At 32.5% G+C, this 18,657-nt stretch overlaps 1 protein-coding gene across 1 annotated transcript; it reads left to right on the top strand.

Annotated features, from left to right (window-relative positions):
- LOC105155428 (auxin-responsive protein SAUR36) lies at positions 13,820-14,320 on the top strand. The gene has a single exon (XM_011071305.2). The coding sequence runs from the start codon at positions 13,820-13,822 to the stop codon at positions 14,318-14,320; it is 501 nt and encodes a 166-aa protein (XP_011069607.1).

An 18,657-nucleotide genomic window follows, 5' to 3' on the forward strand; every position in this document is an offset into this window, starting at 1 on the left:
CCCTAACCGGGTGCTTTACTATTTATGCTAGTGATTTTGATAGCGAATTTTCTATTCCTCCCCATCCGTTACTTGTCAAGGTAATTCGAAATTCTGGTATTTGTGTCAGCCAACCTACGCCAAATTCATTTATGTGTTTTGAGGGTTGGCGACGTCGTCTTATAGAGTTGGGGCTTCTGTTAACTCTAGAGAGCTTTCATGCCTTATGAACTGTCCGCCGCGTGGCGGAGTTATTTGCTTCTTCTGATGATGGGCGGTATTTTTACTTCATTCCGCAGAAAGCTTGTAGGTTCTTAGACGGGTTTGTTTCCTCTAAGGGTCCTTAGAAGAAAAAAAATTTTTACGTCAGAAATGATGGTTGGGGGTTGGTCTCGGAGCGGACTAGCTTGCATATCAAGATCACTCATCATAAGGAGTTTGGAAAACTGCGCCAGGGGTTTATGGCGGCGGGGCTGTGTAGTCAAATGATGGACATCGCTCATTATTCCCCCTCTAGTATTCACTTGTAAGTGTCATGTGGTGTTTAAATTGTTCCGCTATATCTTTTGTATGTTCTTTACGTGCAAGAACTTGGTTTGGATTTCCTTTCTTTAAACTGATTCTGTGGTTTTAGGTAAGAAGCTTGAAATCGATGCGGTATGCGCCCGGAAGGTGATGGTTAAGGAGCAGAAAAAATGCGATCAAGAGTTAGCACCACCACAAGTAGGGAGCTCCATATCTATCGCGCCCCATGGGGTCTCCACTGGAAGCGGCCACTCCGATTCTCTTCCTACTCCATCAATTGATCTTTCTCCTCCCTCAAAAAGGCAAAGAAGCGTCGTCCGGGGCAGAGGGTGATGCTTGTGCTACAGGGCCGAGCCACGCGGGTGGTGCCTTGTCCTGATTGGAGCCGCACCTAGGGCCTCGTGAGTGAAGATGATTTAAGTCGGGTTGTGGACCTTTCGGAAAAGCAAAGGGATGAGTTGTTGGCTGAGAACATGGCTCGGGTTTTTGCTTTGTGTTTTTAGTTATCCACTCCGTTTGATTTTGTTGGTTTTGACTAGTTGTTTTATTCTTGTAGGTTCTTGTCATGATAACGACGGCCAAAAATCAATGAGCCGCACAACTGGAGGAGATGAAGCGCTTGGAGGTTGCTTTGGAGCATACGAGAGAGTGATTTTTCCCGACTTAAGGGGGAGAGGGATGAGGCTTTTGAAAACGTTGCCTCTTGGGAGCGTCGATTTTGAGCGAGCGATATCTACTGAGAGGAAATTTCTGGCCTCTGCTTTGCTAAGACTCGAGAGGAGGGAGTCTCGAGGTTCTAGGAGTCTGAAGTGTTCGATACAATCTTAAATAATAAGGCAACTCCTATTTATGATGACATGATTCGAAGATGTCGTCGAATCCTTCTTCGGACCCTTCGCGAGAAGGGCCGAACTGTTGAAGTGGATATTGGACTCCTTGATCCTGAGGGTGAAGAGGAGGTGGCGGAAGTCGCCGGCGGTTGAGCCCCCAAAGCTTAAAAGTTCCATGACTTTCCATTTATTACTTTGGTTATAATCTCGGCATGTAATCGGATTATTTTATTTAGCACAAATTCGAATCTCGGCGTATAATCAACTTATGTTATATAGGATGACCGCCTCCCCTCACATGTTAGAGCGTTTTTGTAAGTAGGCGGTTCAAATTCATAGTTGTAGTATTTTCTTTAATCGGCTTTTATGTTACTCACTTGTGATATATCTTCCTGGGATGAGTTTGCTTTTATTACGCAAGTACTTTGATTGGGTGTCCTCAAGGGATGATTTTGCTCGAGTCCAGGAGTTGGATCTATACCAACTTCTCTTAAGGAGGGCAAAACTCAATGCCGCTGGGGGTTGATCTTAGTGGAATTTCAGTTAGGGTTCCTGGGGCAGTTGGTACCTCGGGGGGGCCTCTTGAAAATCCATAGATCCCCCTTATCAAAGAAATTTTCAACTACAATGGAAAAATTAACTTTATTGCTCGAGCGTAAATTACAAGAGTTCCATAAGGAGTCGGTGGGGAGGGAATGAAACGTTACACTTCTACTTTACCCTGTATTACAAAACAAAGCCAAAAAGTAAACTTTACCTACCCGAAAAATTTAACAATAATACTTCTTGAGGTTTGCGATGTTCCACGTGTGAGAAATGTTCTTTCCATCGAGCTGTTGCAGCTTGTAAGCCTCCGCATTCATAACCTCTATCACCTTGTAAGAGCCTTCCCACTTCAAATCCAACTTCCCAAATGGGACTAGAAGCATTGGCTTTCCACATCACCAGATCTTCCACTTGAAAATTTCTCGGCCTAACTTTTGCGTTGTACACTTTAGCCATTCTAGTTCTGTACATAGCGGCCCAAACTGCGACTTTTTCTCTGGCCTCTTCAACAAAGTATAGGTTCATCTTCAATCCTTGCTCATTGGAGTCCGGGTTGTAGTGTTTCACTCGCCAACTAAGTTATTCTATTTCTGCCGGCGCCACGGCCGCTGTCCCATAAGATAGGTTCAACAAACACCTCCTAGTAACATTGCACTAAAACCCCTTTAGAGGGTGTACTTATAATTTTACAAAGGACAAAGATGTTTATATAATTAGGCCTAGTTTTAGAGGGTGTCCATGTAACTCAACCGAAATAAATTATTGAAAAAGAACAAAAATAAAATTAGTACTGTTTTGAATAAATTCATGTTGCAAAAGATTTCAAATTCTTAAATTTTCATTTTAAACTATATTTTGTGGCATTGTGATAGATTTTAAATCTATTTAATACAGAGTCATTTAAAATTCTTATTTCAAATCCTCTTTTCAAGTCTAAATCCTTCTGTCCACTGATTTTATATAATTGTCGATACTAATATATAAGAGAAGGCATTTTTTCTTCATAAACGGCAACTACAAAAAGATTGAGTTTTTACTACACTATAAATGACCACGGCTTAAAAATCATGGTACATCACTACTGTTAATTTAACCACAATTAAATAAAATCAAAGTAAAATTTTAAACTTTTACTATGTTTAATCAATATTCACCATGATTTTTGCCATAGCCAAAACATTAGGCATGATTTCGGACATGACTAATGTTTTGGTCACATTTGCTGATATAATAGCTAACAACCGTTGCAAACCCGTGGTTAATTAGTATTTATTATGTTTTCTTCTTTTCCCCATAGTAGTTAAACATAGTGAAAAATTATATTTTTTCTATTGGGTGATTCACCATGACACCAATTTATTTTTTCCCCATAGTTAATTTTCTTTTTCTTTTTGTTGCTTTCATTCTTTTTTTTTTTGAAAAAAAATATAATGTACTCATTTATATATATTTTTTATTTATAATATATTATAAAATATAAAATATTATTTATTATATATATAAACACGGCATGGCACGAGATTAGTTCTTAAAAGATTTATACACTTTGATGAGTTAACATTGTTTTGCTCAGATGTCCATGTCACTTTCCATTGACTTCCTAGTTAGTTATGAGTCGGTCAGTGCTGCTAACGTCCACATCATAACTACTCGTAAGAAGAATGACAAATGAATTTGTTTTTATAAAAGAAAAAGAAAATTTTGGTCTTATAAATTTGATTTAAATTCTTTTTAGTTTTTTAATTTTGATAATATTAGATTTAGTCATTTATCTATCAATTTTATGTAGATTCGATTATTTTAATCTAATTTAGATTTTTTTTTCATTTTGATTATAAAGCTTAATAATGCATCCTAATACTCTTAAAGGCCCAATATGTTTTCCATATAAATCTAAATCTCCATAAATTCATACTTTTGATGTGAGCAGTAATTATTGTCGGGTGTAAAACTTATTTAACTATTACAGATCAATGGTGGGTTTTAAAGTCTTAAATTACAGGCCAATAATATAGAACAGAAATTATACAAAATATACTTATTAGCCGGGTCGAAGGCGGGTCGGGTCATGGGCAAAGAGGAGAGGGTTGGAGCTAGCCGAGTGGGCCGAAGGTTGTGGTCTGGGCTTGAGCCATCCAAGTGAGTGTGAGAGCTTGGGCCTACCATGGGTCATGGGCCAACCATAGATCATGGGTCATTCTTCTAATAGTTATAAAATACAAAATGAGTGGAGATGGACTAAATGTACTCTTTAAAAAACTGTGTAGGGATAAAATTGTGTGAAATTGAATCAAAAGACTGAAATTACACATTTCTGAAAGTTAGAGGACTAAAACTAAAATGCAAAAATTAAATACTAAAATTAATAGGTTACAAATTTGAAGGACTAAGCAAATATTTGTTTCTTTTTATAATTTGCCTTTTTAAATTGAACTTGTCCAGTTTTGCTTAGGTCAGAAAACCTAATTAACGGAGCTGTCTGCCGATTGTCCATGCTTATTGAAGCAAAGGGACATCAAACAGAAACAACACCCATGTCCCGGATTTGTATATATATAGATGAGAGCACAAATAGTACGGACAAACTCTGAACACATGAGTAGTAAAAAAGAAAAGTAGAGGAAGAGAAATAAAGAAATGAATCTCGTTTGATTTGGTATGGATCAAGTTTCGTGTAATTTAGCTAAAAGAAAAATTTTGTCTGTGTTTCAAACTTTAAGCAAAAAAAAAAAAAAAAAATACTGCTTTGGATGAATGAAAATTTAACAATTTAAGGAATTAAAAGAAAATACTTGAAAAATAAATAACAAGTCTAATTAATTTTGGGATGATCTGAAAAAGAATTAGGCCAAGATTATTGAATAATAATTGTTAGGATTAAAGGCATTTTTTGTTCTATAACTTTAGTCATTTACCATTTTAATCTTTTAACTTATTAGGGTTTGTAAATGGTTCTTTAATTTTTTTAATTTGCTTGATTTCAAGACACTTGTCGCTGGATTTTATCAAAAGTTGCCGGGAAATATGATCAAAATGGACGTGGCATTTCAAATTAGGAAAAGTGATTTTATTTGCTAATTTTATATGATGTGGCAATTACATGACTTAATCAAAAATAAATAGAAAGTGACATAGCATTATGACATGAATTTTTGGAGAAGAAATTGAATAAACACTACAAAAAAAAGTGGAATTTGGCAAGGATAGACGGATCGTTCCAAAGCCCGTGCCATTTAGGAATGGATATTGGCACTCAAGGGAATGGTAGGTGGTTGATGGCGTCATGATCCTCATTTTTTATGTATTACTTTCTTGGCATGGCAAAACCGTTACTATAGGTGTTCCAAAAAAAACTATTACAATTTTCATTCAAAAAATCGGTCTAAATTTAGAATGGTGAAATATTGGAACTCTGTTTGCAACACTTTATTACAATTAGTGGCGGTCTTGATATGACCTTACCTGATTCTGATAAAAAGAATGCCAAAAAAATGACAGTTAGTAAATATATTCCAAAATGAGGTGCAATTTGAAACAGTTTTGTACTAGTATTACAACACCCATTTCTATGTATGATTTATACTAAAAAAAACTGTTCTGTTACAAAGACCGTGACTAAATTAGTTCCAAGTTGGAACAGTTTTGTGTAATTTTATTATTGTAGTTCTAAGGCCGTTCCAAAATAGAAGAAACGGATATATTTCAACGTATAGAAAATCGCTCCAATATGAGGTCCTAAGACCCTTCCAAATACAATACAAATTGTAAATTAACGGCTAGTGTTAGGCCATTTTTGTGTTTGAAAAATCGTTCTAAATTTTTCTATATATATATATATGTTCCTATCTTTCCATTTAATTTCAGTATCTTTTTTTCTTCTTCTTATATTCTCTTTATTTCCTTAATCTCTCTTGATTTTTCTTGACCCCTCACTATCACATTAATATTTTTATATCAATCTGCTTCGAATTTTCATTGATATTTGAAGTTATTTTGGTCAGGTAACAACTTTAACCTTTAATTATTAGTGGATTATATTTGTTATACTTTCATCAATTAAATTTAATGTTATAATAATGTGTGTGTGTGTGTGTTTGTCGGGCTCATCATATTAAGACAGTTGAGGAGATGGATGTATGAGAAGAACCTGCTGAGAAGGACAGGTCTTACTTCAGAATTTGAGGATGGTGTTATTGCATCTACAAAATGAGTCAAATCTCAACATGCATATATGGAAGGTGAGAAAATTAAGTGTTCTTGTTGGAAGTGCAAAAATGAAGCTTTTAAAATCCTAGACGAGATAAATTTTGACTTGTATATGAAAGATTTTATGCTGGAATATTATAATTGGACTTCACACAACAAGGAGAGGGTGCAAGAGTACTTTGAGGCCATCGCGCACCCTCTTTGCAGGAGGAACAAACTCCTGCTACTTTTGAGGGGGAGGGTACTAGTACGTACTAGGGTGATGCGGCGCAGATGCATTGGATGCAGAGAATGGTTTTCAATGCCGCCCCGCCGACTTTCAATATCATATAGAAAAAATAAGGAAAATTCAAAATATAGGAACAATCAATTTATTTTGACCGTTCCTAAATCAGTTCGCAACAAATTTCATTTGGTGCCAAATGAAAAGTGGAGGAAAAATCACATACGGGAACGATTTTTAAATATTTGACCGTTCCTAAGTTGAATTTAAAGATTATCGTGCCTAAATGTATAAAATATCCATTCCTAAAGTGAATATAAATAAAACCATTCCTAAAGGAGTATAAAAATGGTTCCTAAATATAACAAAAGATTACTAGTTCACTTCCCGGTTAAAATATCTCAACATTCGCGATCCTGATTATTTCCAAACTTAAACGTATAACAATACTTTACATATATGAACATATATAGTGGTTTGATGTAAAATCACATGGTCTGATTGACAGTTCAATTGTTCCTAACCTCGTTGATTATGTATGAAATATGATATCTCAGTACTCGTATAACAAAAATGATCAAAACTTCATCGAATATAGATTTTTGTCGATTTAATCATATCCACCGGTCTGATTAAACTGTTAACAGTCTGATTAGACGATCCAGTATAACATGATATGATACTACTTACATCTATGTAAGACTAACAATCTTATATATACATATATACAATTGTTTCATGATTATTTTATTTCCAATTTGTAAGAATTAGTATATTCTTTTTAATAATTATTGAATTAGGGTAATTTTTTCAACAATTACAAAAACTAATACTTCTCAATAATTTGTGTAGATTATATACACCTCCTGTACCACGTGGTCATGGTCATGGCCCACCATTTTCAGGTCTAACCGTTGCTTCCACGAGCACATCAATGCTTGTGTGAGGACACTATCCCCACCGGTGGGCATGTTTGTGATAGGTGTCGTTGCAACATTTCTGGTTCGAATCTATGAAAGTAATGTACCTTAATCTCAATTTTGTATTATATGTTAATCCTAATTGTTCAATGAATTTTACTAATATTTTCTTTAATTTTCTTACTGTAGATTACCATCTGGTGGGATTGTGACGATCAGTACATGTTTTGGGTCTTCCACATGTTTCCCTTCAAGCCACTTTAGCTGCCAATAACACCTGACTCCAGCTCCAAGCGTACTGGGCTAGCACAAACTTCCAGAAGGAGTCCGCGAAAAATAAGGCGAACAGGGCATAGGGCTAAGGTGGTGGTAAGTTAAACTTGGCATTTTATTTTTATTTTTTAAATATTTTGGGGTAAATTAAGTTCTAATAATTTTATTTGTTTTGTAGGGAACGTTCCAAAAGCTGATGAAAGATCATCAGATTTAGCCCACGGTCAAGGACCAGGATACCTGGGCTGCTGAATCGGAGGCTTTGATGGTGATAACCGAGCATTAGATGTGGTTGGCTACAGTCGGGGGCAAGAACAAGAACTGAGTATTCGACCTTGATTCTAAGGCCCACATCTCCAGTCGGACCTTCATATCATTATCGCCACCCCCACCGACACTGCCACAACCAAACCCTGTCATGGAGGCGCACATGAATAGGTTGGAGATGATGAAGGAAATGCGCGCCAGCTCCTTCACTGCACCGCTGTCACAGCCGACCACCCCGACTATCTCTCCAGCATAGCCTTCGACTGACACCGTGACCCCAAAAGATGACGATATAGACGAAGCTGACAAGGAGGGTTTAGATTAGGTGTTAATTTTTTTTTCAATTTTGTAATTGTATAATATTTTATACTATAATAATATTTCTATTTAATTATTCATGTTTCATAATGTTTATACATTCCATTATTTCATATTTATTCGATCAATTAAATTGAAAGATATAATCAATTACAATTTTATTAATTAATTTAATTATTTATTATAATTTTTTAAAATATATAAATTAAATTATTTATTAAACTTTGTTAAATATATAAATTAAATAATTTATAAGAAAATTATTATAAATAAAAAAATTAAGAACGATTTTAGTAATTGTAAAGAAAATATTACAAATCTAAATAAATAATTGTTCCTAATACCATTGCTAAATAAGTTTTGAATATGTATTCCTAAATAAGATTAATTGTTCCTAATACCGTTAATGAAACAGTTTAAAATGCGTATTACTAAATAAGATTGATAATTTTTAAAATGGTTACAGGAGACTCAAACAAAAATTTGACCGTGCCAGTACTATTGCAAAGATTGACAAGCAAGCCATTCCAAGTACCGTTTCTAAATACATCGTCAATACAATAAATACAGATTCAAAATTCAGGCATGAGTATTACAAAGATCGTTCCAAAAGTAACCCAAAATAAATAATATAACTATTTCAAATGTCATCCAACCCATTACAATTAATTTTTTTTTTACACAATCAATATTTGGAACGGTCAACAACAATGTGTTACAATGACTGTTTGAACCTTCATCAACCATTCCTAAATATTTGTAATGCTGTCTATACGGACGGTAGGTGAACCATTCCAAATTCAAATTAATTCAATCAATTCAAAATCCTTCTAAAACAAAGAAAAAAAAAACGGTTCTTAAACCCTTCCCAAAATTCCACTTTTTTATAGTGAAATATATTCAATAATTTAGAAAAATAGTATTTATGTGTTATATACACACAATTATGTATATTTATAAAAAGACATATATATATATATATATATATATACATGGACTATACTTGCCGGTGGAGATTCCAAGCGACAGCGACGCCGCCCAGAATAGTCTGTGCGGCGTCACCGTCGCCCAGCACGAAAGCGTCGCCCCCGATTTGGGCGACGAGATCGGCATCACATCGGCTCGTCACCACAATATATATATATATATGTATATATATATTAAGTCTAATACATTATGATTATATATATAATGTATATATATTTATATATATTATTTATACATACATTCAAAAAATGAGAAGAGAGAAAAAATATGTATTATTTTTTATTTTTTTAAAAATCAAGTAAACATGTTTTATTTTTTTTAAATCTGAAATAACAAAAAATTTATTTTTTATTGAAATACATATAATGATAAATGTTATTTGTATGTATTAAACGATGAAGTAAAAATAATTTAATATTTAAAATTATAAAATAATAAAAAGTATGAAAATTTATTTTAAATACAAATAATAATAATAATTTTAGTAAATAATATAATTTAATGCCATGTGGTCACTAATGCCACATCACAATTTATTTTTTTAAATTAAAGCCACGTAATTGCCACGCATGCATAATTAGCCAATAAAATCACCTTCCCCAAATTAAAATGCCACGTCTGATACATATGGCATTTTCCGGCAATGTTGGACAAATTCCGACGCTTGATGTCCTAAAATCGACCAAATTAAAAGTTATAAGCCTTTTTCAAATCCTACAAAGATAAAGGACTAGAATGAAAATTGGCTATAGTTAAGTGGACTAAAATGCCTTTAATCCTAATTGTTATATCATCATTATATATTGATATATACATATATAAAATAAAATTTAGGTTTAAATATATATATTTGGTCCTGTAATTTTTACACTTTGGCGTTTTAATTCTTTATCTTTCTAGATTGCAAAAAAATCCTGTAACTTTTTGACATTTTTACAATTTTGATTCTTTGGATACTGAATTTTACAAAAATTGTCGAAATAAATTAATCATGTGCCACTTCATTTTTTTAAAAAACAAATTTAGTCCATATTGACAAAAGTGAACTAATAAGAACAAAAGTTTCGATTTAAATAAACCACATGAGACACACATGATTTATTTCGACTTTTTCAAAATCCGACAACCAAAGAATCAAAATTACGAAATATCAATACTATAAAAACTGCCAAAATTACATAACCAAAAACTATATTTAAGTCTAAATATTTAGAATGTATTTAACCAATATATATATATATATATATAGAGAGAGAGAGAGAGAGAGAGAGAGGGGACAAGTGAAGGATTCCTTCTTATCAAGAATTGGAGAAATCAGTTTCGAGGAAGCAGCTCTTCGGCAAATGTCGACGTTCGAACAACTATGCTGGATTCATGTGCCCGTGCGTGCGTCCAAATATATCTTATACTGCTCTTTTATGAAGTGGACGAATAATTCAGTATTTTATTCAAGTTTGAAGATCTCCGCATGCGTGGTGAAGGGAAGACAAAATTGGTCTATGCGAACCCAACTGTCCGCTTGTTTCTTACACTTCTAACAGCCTACACATTTACCCTGAAAACTGTCGTCTTGATTCATCTCTTAAGATTGCTTTTCTATTTGATTTGTACGTGGTTGTCAATATTTCTCGCCACATCTGATTTCATCATAGTCAAAAACTGACACAAAGAGAGAAGGGCCAGTGTTGAATGATTTACATTTGAATCTGATTAGGTACGTACATTTTGTCTTTCTAGGGAACAGGCCGGAATATACATATCAACTGTTACATTGTATGTTTTACGCTCATAATATGAAAGAAATGTTAATAGAATATGTTATTATTGTTGGGAGTTTATTTACGCAGTGAGCCCATAAAGAAATATGATTATTACAGCGAAATACAAATCAATATAACAACGATTACAAATTAATAGGAACAGTGAGAAAAAACAACAATGAAAAATAATTTTGGCTGAGGGAGCCGGATCCGGTGAGGAAGCTCACAGCCACAAAGGCTGGCAACCCAACCACCGGTTGCTTAAACCCACCAAGGGACAACCGCCACTAAGACACCATTGAACTACTCAGGTTTACCTATCTCTTTTATTTTTTCCTCACTTATTTCTTCTTTTCTTTTTACTTTCCAAAAGTGGTGAATAAATAAGGAGAAACCATTGATGATGGTGTAAAAAATCGAGAAAGAGGGAAGAATACGAGGAGAGTGAATAAATGCGGCCAAGGGAAAAGAATCAGAAGGCAATTCATCTAAAAATGAAAACCAGGTCGGGTAATGGGTGGATCGGGTCGGTGGGTGGGGGTCAAGCCTTCCAGGTGGTGGGTTGGGCTATGGACTTGGGCCTACCAAGTTTGGTCTTGGGCCAATTTTCCAACAATCATGTATGCTCTGTTTATTTTTATTATTAAGTTAAATAAGTTATCTAAACACTTCTATAAGGTGTTTATTTTGTATTATCGGGGTTCAATTTTTAAACCAAGATCGATACAAATAACTATTCCTCTTGAACAGCTCAACTCATCTTAGGGAGTTCAATTATTCAACCGAAATGGTTCAGGTAAACATACTTTTATATCTCGAAAGGTATCCAATTGAAATATTTTCCAGTCTTGTAATTTTAATGGACACAAAGTACTTGCATTACAAATCTATATGCTTTTCATCGTTTCAATACTTTAAATATAATACAAAGATGTATATAAAATAAAATTATTTAATAGGAAGTAACTACATAATTAGACTTTATAATATATTTTGTATTATTCTTGAGAAAGAATCAAGTGCACTTGAAAACAAAATCAATCAAGTCTAAATTTGTCTCTCACATGAGACTGATAGTCTGCCGAATAGGTGTCCTCCTCACCAACGTCTCAGACAGTGACATGTGTTGCCTTTCTGGCAAGTATTTAATTCGTCATACATCGATTCAAACCAAGAAAAATAACATTTTTTTTTTTTTTTGTATATATATGCATATAAAAGTAAAAGGAAAAAGTATTATTTTAGTCCGCTAAGTATGCTTAATTTTAGTTCGATAACTATGTCCATTTTTATTTAGGTCCAGTAACTTACGAGATTGCTTACTTTTAGTCATCTGACAGATTTTCGGACAATTTTACCCATATGCAATTTTTGAAAAACAGTCTTAGTCCATATGCACTCATAGGGGTAAAATTGTCCGAAAATCTGCCAGAGGACTAAAAATAAGCAATTTCGTAAGTTACTGGACCTAAAAAATATGGATATAATTATCTGACTAAAATTAAAATTAAATATATTTAGCGGACTAAAATAATATTTTTCCCCAAAGCAAAAAGAAGTTCCAAGGAACGTACTCCATTGAAATATAAAAACCTTAGATTCATTGAGATCCACCACACTTAGTAAAATATTATTTTGTTTTGTCTTAAGTTTCTAAGGTTTTTATTATGAGGTTTCTCAGTTCTTGACCATTGAAACGTGATACGTCCACGAAACTCACCTCCCACATTCTTTTCATTAATGCTCCTTAGTTTTTTTTTTCTTTTTGTCTTTTCATTGTTCAATTATCCATATGTTAAAAAATATTACGTCCCGACAGTCTGTATCCCCCAAATGCGGATTTTAATAGTATTTATACCTTAATATATAAGGGAGATGATAAAATATCTAAATTAAATATATATTTAGATGATAAAATAATATAAATATTTTGATTTATAATAAAATTGACAAATAAAAACAATAAATAATGTAGGAAAACCAAAAAATTGCATAAAAGAAAATAACCAAGAGATATAGTTATGATTTTCTTGGCTATATTACCCATGTTGCATATTATTTTTTTCATCTGATGAAATTTACCTTCCATCCCTCTCTCCCCAAAAAAAATAATTATAAAAAATCATGATAAATGGAGAAATTGAAAAAAATTAATCAATTAATTTAAAATTTTAAAAATAAATAACATACTAAAATTAATATTGTCTATCACAATTATATAAAATTGATAGAAAAAATTTTACTATAGTTAATTAATATTTATCATCATTTTACTACAGTAAAAATATTTGTTATAATTTTTAGCTGTATAGTCAATATTTTAGCATCGTTTGAAGAAATAATGACGAATAGCCATTGCGCAGTTATGATTAATTAATATTCACCATGATTTTTTACTTTCAACTCTGATAATTAGCTGTTGCCTAAATGCTATACGTCTTGCAGTGCGACAAAATAAAATCAATTTTAATTTTCTTATCTACTTATATATATTTAGTTTGAAAAAAATTATTTTTAATAACAATAAATTTTTTAATTTGGTAGTAATTATTATTTTGTTAAAATTATCATTAGCAAAAATTAATGAGAAAAAAATTCGCAATTATTTTGTGAAAATTACTCGTGTTTATCCAACATGTTTGGATTGCTAACCACACGTGACTACGTCGTGTGCCGACCACCCCTACGCTTTCCACCCCACCGCCCCCACACGGCCGCACCCTCAATATTATTATTCCTTCATTTCTCCAGCCCTATAAAGGCATCCAGCTAGCCCACACTATTGAAGGAATTCTGACTTCTTCCACTCCAAGAAAATCTCACTCCCTCCACTACGTACAACACATCTGCACGGAAAACCAAGCAAGAAACAGCTCAGAGTTTTATGACATCCATAAAATCTGACTCAGAACCTTTCTTGCTTGTCTTTAATCCATCCATTTAAGCTGAAAACGCTTCTTCAGAAACTTCTATCAACTCTATACAATGGGAAGAACCAGGGTCTTCAGGCTCGGACACAGGCTGGTCAAGGTCTTCAAGTGGTGCATCCACCGCCGTACGCGGCGGAGACCCGTCTACCAGCGGCTTCAGACCCCGAGCTCCACGGCGGGACCCTTTTCGAAGCTCTCCAGATGGGTTCATTCGTTGAGATGCGGAGCTAGGAGCCTGTGCTCTGGGAAAAGAGATACGGGTTACATTCGGGCCGGGCAAGAAGTTGAGCAGCCGAAGTTACCGCCAAATGTACCGAAAGGGCACCTGGCGGTGTACGTAGGGGACAAGGAGGACGACGCGTCCCGAGTTCTGGTGCCTGTTATATATTTCAATCACCCTCTATTTGCTGAGTTGCTGAGAGAGGCTGAGAAGGTTTACGGGTTCAATCAACCTGGTGGGATCCAGATTCCTTGCCGGATATCCGAGTTGGAGAATGTTCAGATGAAGATCGCCGCCGCGAGCGGTGGCGGAAGCTGGCGGAGGAAACGGAGCTAGCTAGTTGGACTGTGTGGTATTTAATGTGTGGGTGGGCTCCCGCGTGCTAGCTGCTCACCATTAATATGTGGTCCAGCTCCGATCCGCTTCTTAATTTCCTCTTTGAGTTTCTCTTTTAACTTTTTCAAATATCGGCCATTGAAGGACGATATTTTAGTTTTTAGAAAATTTACTTGTACATATTGTTTTTAGTAATGGTCAACTCTAGTTTTGAGTTTTGAAGTTATAAGTTTTTAGGTTTAATGCAATTTATTTTTGTGATATTGTAAATAAATAAATTAATTTTATATTAAAAAATAGTAATTTATAGAAAAAATAAATGAATAACGTCTTTTAATTTAAAAAAAATAGAGCGGTAAAAGTATATTTTTCAAACATCAGAAATAAACATGGCCCCAGCAAGGGGTTTGGTGAAGGTAATGCTGATTAAGCATGCTATAAAAATATTATTTTTTTATTAAAAATTAATTCAGCTATTTTACTCCCTAGAGAAAATAAATTAATGAAATTCATAACTCGAAAAACTAAAGCCCTAAAAGTATATTTTTCAATCACCATAAATCAACATGCCCCCAATATAGGGTGTGTGCTGAGTATAGTATTGAACAAATGGACTGAAAACTAGAAAAAAAAAAAATGCAATCTTCATTTTTGATGCATGAAAAATGTGAGTACGGGTGTGATACATGGGAAAAATGCACGGATTTAATGGTGTATGGATTGAAATTTGTTGATGGGCTAAATTCTTTGCAGGCCTAAAGAATCTGCAAAAAGGAAATTAGCATTCCGACGTCGGATCCAATACGAGATAATGAAACAAGTTTACAAAAGGAAAAGAGTAAAAATGAGAAAAATGCAGTGAATATTTCGGGATTATATGCCTCGAAAGTGGATTCTTGCTAATGACTGCTTTAAAGTAGGTAAAGGTAATCATGCCCCTCTATGAGGGGGTCCAACTTGATTTTACAGCAGTAGTCCCCCAGTGGTGAGGGAGAATGATGTCCGCGAAGGTTGAGGAAAGGTGTTTCAAGAATAATTTCGTTAGTTAAATCTTTTATTAATAGAAAATCTTGTTGGAATATATTTGTTATTGTTACATATATAAGCTTTTGGAATTTTAAAACTTATATTCAATTTTTGTCTATTAACAGAGGATAAAGAGTGGGTCGTTTTTACTAAATATATAGTTGATATGAGACCTTCTTTAATACAATTAATATCTGCTCCATTGTCTATAAGAGCAGTAAATATTTTTCTAAAATTGTTATTTATTAATAAATCGATTTTGACATTCCATTTTTAACTAGTGATTGTTTCCAAAGTGGATAGAAAATCATCCTCATATTTTGTTTTTCCTAATTCAGTATTTTTACTAATTTCTATTATTTCAACTCTACTAGTAAGACACTAATTATATTTTTTATTTCTTCTTTTAATTTTTCTACTTCTATTCTTAGATCTTCTAGAGTAGAGGGATTATCTTTAATAGTATGCTTTCAATTAAGCAACTTTTTGACTTCAGTAATTGTATACGGTTCAAAGGGTTTATTAATAATTCTATCATAAACTGAGCTGGATTTAGATGTTGAGTCTTTACCATTATTGTCAGTTTTACTAAGAATGATATCCTTTACTTCAGGATCTTTTGTTTCTCTAAGTAATTCAATAATATGATTATCAATGAGAAAATTTATCTTTTACATTTCTTTAAATTTTGTCATTAATTCATAAATTTTTTTATGTGAAATTTTCCTCCATTTTTTGTCTATACGAACAAGAGGGTTCTTCTTCTTCAGATTCAGAAGAGATCGATGAATATTAAAAATTTTCTTCAATATTTTTAAGTTTACTTTGTTCTTCAGATTGTTCTTCTGATTCAGAGGATTCTTTTTCTCCAAAAAAATATTATATTGGTATATTTTATTTTTCCTCTTTTTCTAAATTAAGACTATTGATCTTTCCATTTCAATTTCCTAGCTTTTTTTATTTCTGCATCTATTTGCAAGATGGTCTGTTTCTCCACAAATATAGCATCTCCTTATTTTCTTTGTGGTACTATTTTTAGCCTTCCATTCATTTTTTCTAGCTAAGTCTTTACTCTTTATTTATTTCTTTTCTTAATTTTTTCTTCTTATACCTCTTTTCTTTATTTTCTAAAGTTCTATTCTTAGGGATTTTTTGTCTATTGGATGGTTTCATTTCCATCCCAAACTGAGCACAAAATTATTCTAATTGAGTTTTCTCTATTAAATTTTATCTTTTATTTTGTCGGTTCAATCTAATTTCATTGCATAAATTTAACCCTTTTTGGATACAAGTTCCAGTTAACTTCTCATAAGTATATTGATTATAATTAATTTGCATGTCTCCTTTTCTCAGGGCATTCTTAACTCTTTTTGCGAAAAGATAAGGGAGACCACCTATGAATTTAGACTTTCAATTAGCATCATTTGACTCTGGGAGTTCTATAACTCTACTGAGGAAGACGTCTTTATACCATTTAAACGAAGTTAAAGTTTTACATTTTAAATTCTGTAATAATGTTCAGATATTTTCACAATTATCATACCATCCACCTATAAAATGTTCAACAATATTGATCATAGCTAATGTATAAACTGCTTTTTCTTCTGAGATATTACTTTCAAATTTTACTTTATTTAATTTTTCATCTTTATCAGTTTGACTGAAATAATTATCCCACCATACCTTTAATTGACTAGTGAATCCTGCTATAATCATTTTAGCAATAGCTTTATCGAAATTAATATTTTCTTTACAGATAGTGCTATACATCATCATCCTATATATAGTATTATAAATTTGTCTTTCTGTAAATCCATCAATATTCTATTCATAAATTTATTTTCATTATAACTATTTCAGTCAATTATCTCTTGTTCCTCATAAAGAACATTGTGGGGGTGTTGGTCTAGGATAATAAAATTTTATTTGCATTGGTTTCCTAGCAAATTTATTTAATCTGTTAATTTCCCCCGTGAATTTGTATCTATAATTATGAGAATTTATGGTTATTTAAAGCATTTAATTTTAAACTTTTGGTCAAGTAATTTTTCTAGTTCTCCTATGGGTCTTGAATTAAAACCTACAATATCTGGTGGCGGTTGAATTAAGGGTCTAGCAATAATTTCTCCTTTTGTTTCCTCAGCTATTGTTCTATTTGAGTTGATTTCTTGTTGCCAATTTCGTTCCCAATCAATCTTATTATTTAATTCAATAATCTGTTCTCCTATAATATTTAAGTATAAATTGGCATAATTTTATTTTTTAATAATTCATTTATTTGTGTTATTGTAACTGTTAGAGTGTCATCTTCAATTAATTTAGAAAATATTTTAAAATTTATTTTTATTTCATTTGAATTCATTTTGAAAGGTTGTTCAGGGGGAAAAACATTATTTAGGAGTTTTTTATTTTCTAAAAAGTATTTTCTTTATAACACATTTAAATATTGTTTTGAATATTTGGTTATAAATCAATGAACAAAAGTAACTTTCTTATTCCATATGGCTAATTTCTTATAGAATTGATTTGAAATCTTATTCTGTTTTTCAGGTAGGAAATTTTTAAAAAACTATTTTCTAAACGATTTCCATCTTTTTTAAAAAATTCTTCCTTAATTTCTTTCCTAGCTAGGGATCCAAGACTAAAATCTATTATGTTTGTATAATTTACAACTGGAATTTCTATTTCAAAATCAGTTAAATCTGGTATATTCATTTATAAACAAAAATATGTTTATGAAATTAATTCTTCATTTAATTTGGGATCTTTATAGATACCTTTGACAATATTGTTTGATTGTATTCTTGTTTCTTTGACCTTATCATAACTTGAATCATTTAAATTACTTTCTTTTCTGATTCAGGATGTGAATGCTCTAGAAAGGATTATTGTCAATATTGGTGATATGTCAGACATTATAGAATATCTTCAAGAATTGCGTTTTAAATATTTTGATTGATTAACAAAGTCTATGACATTTCCTTCGTAATTATTACTCCTAATAGGGACTTCCTTTTCAATTATCCACTGTTCCAAAAACTCTACGTCACTCTATTTTATTTGTCTCTTAGTATTAATTCTTGAATTTTATAAATTTGTTTCAAAGAATACTGTTTGTTTAAGAGTTGTATTATCTTGCGTTTTACAACTAGGGTTAAGTGTTTGAAGAAGTTTATAGTATATTCTATAACATATACATATTAATTCTGACCCAAGTGCATAATTATATCCATGGGTTTTAACATTCAGTGTTAATGCATCAAGAATACTTACATCAGACATTGATAATTGTAAATATGAAAAAGTATTGG

Source organism: Sesamum indicum, linkage group LG1 (assembly GCF_000512975.1).
Source record: "Sesamum indicum cultivar Zhongzhi No. 13 linkage group LG1, S_indicum_v1.0, whole genome shotgun sequence".
Lineage (NCBI taxonomy): Eukaryota > Viridiplantae > Streptophyta > Magnoliopsida > Lamiales > Pedaliaceae > Sesamum > Sesamum indicum.

What these genes read in the sequence shown, in the direction of transcription:
- LOC105155428 (XM_011071305.2), top strand. Translation starts at nt 13,820, where the DNA reads ATGGGAAGAACCAGGGTCTTCAGGCTCGGACACAGGCTGGTCAAGGTC.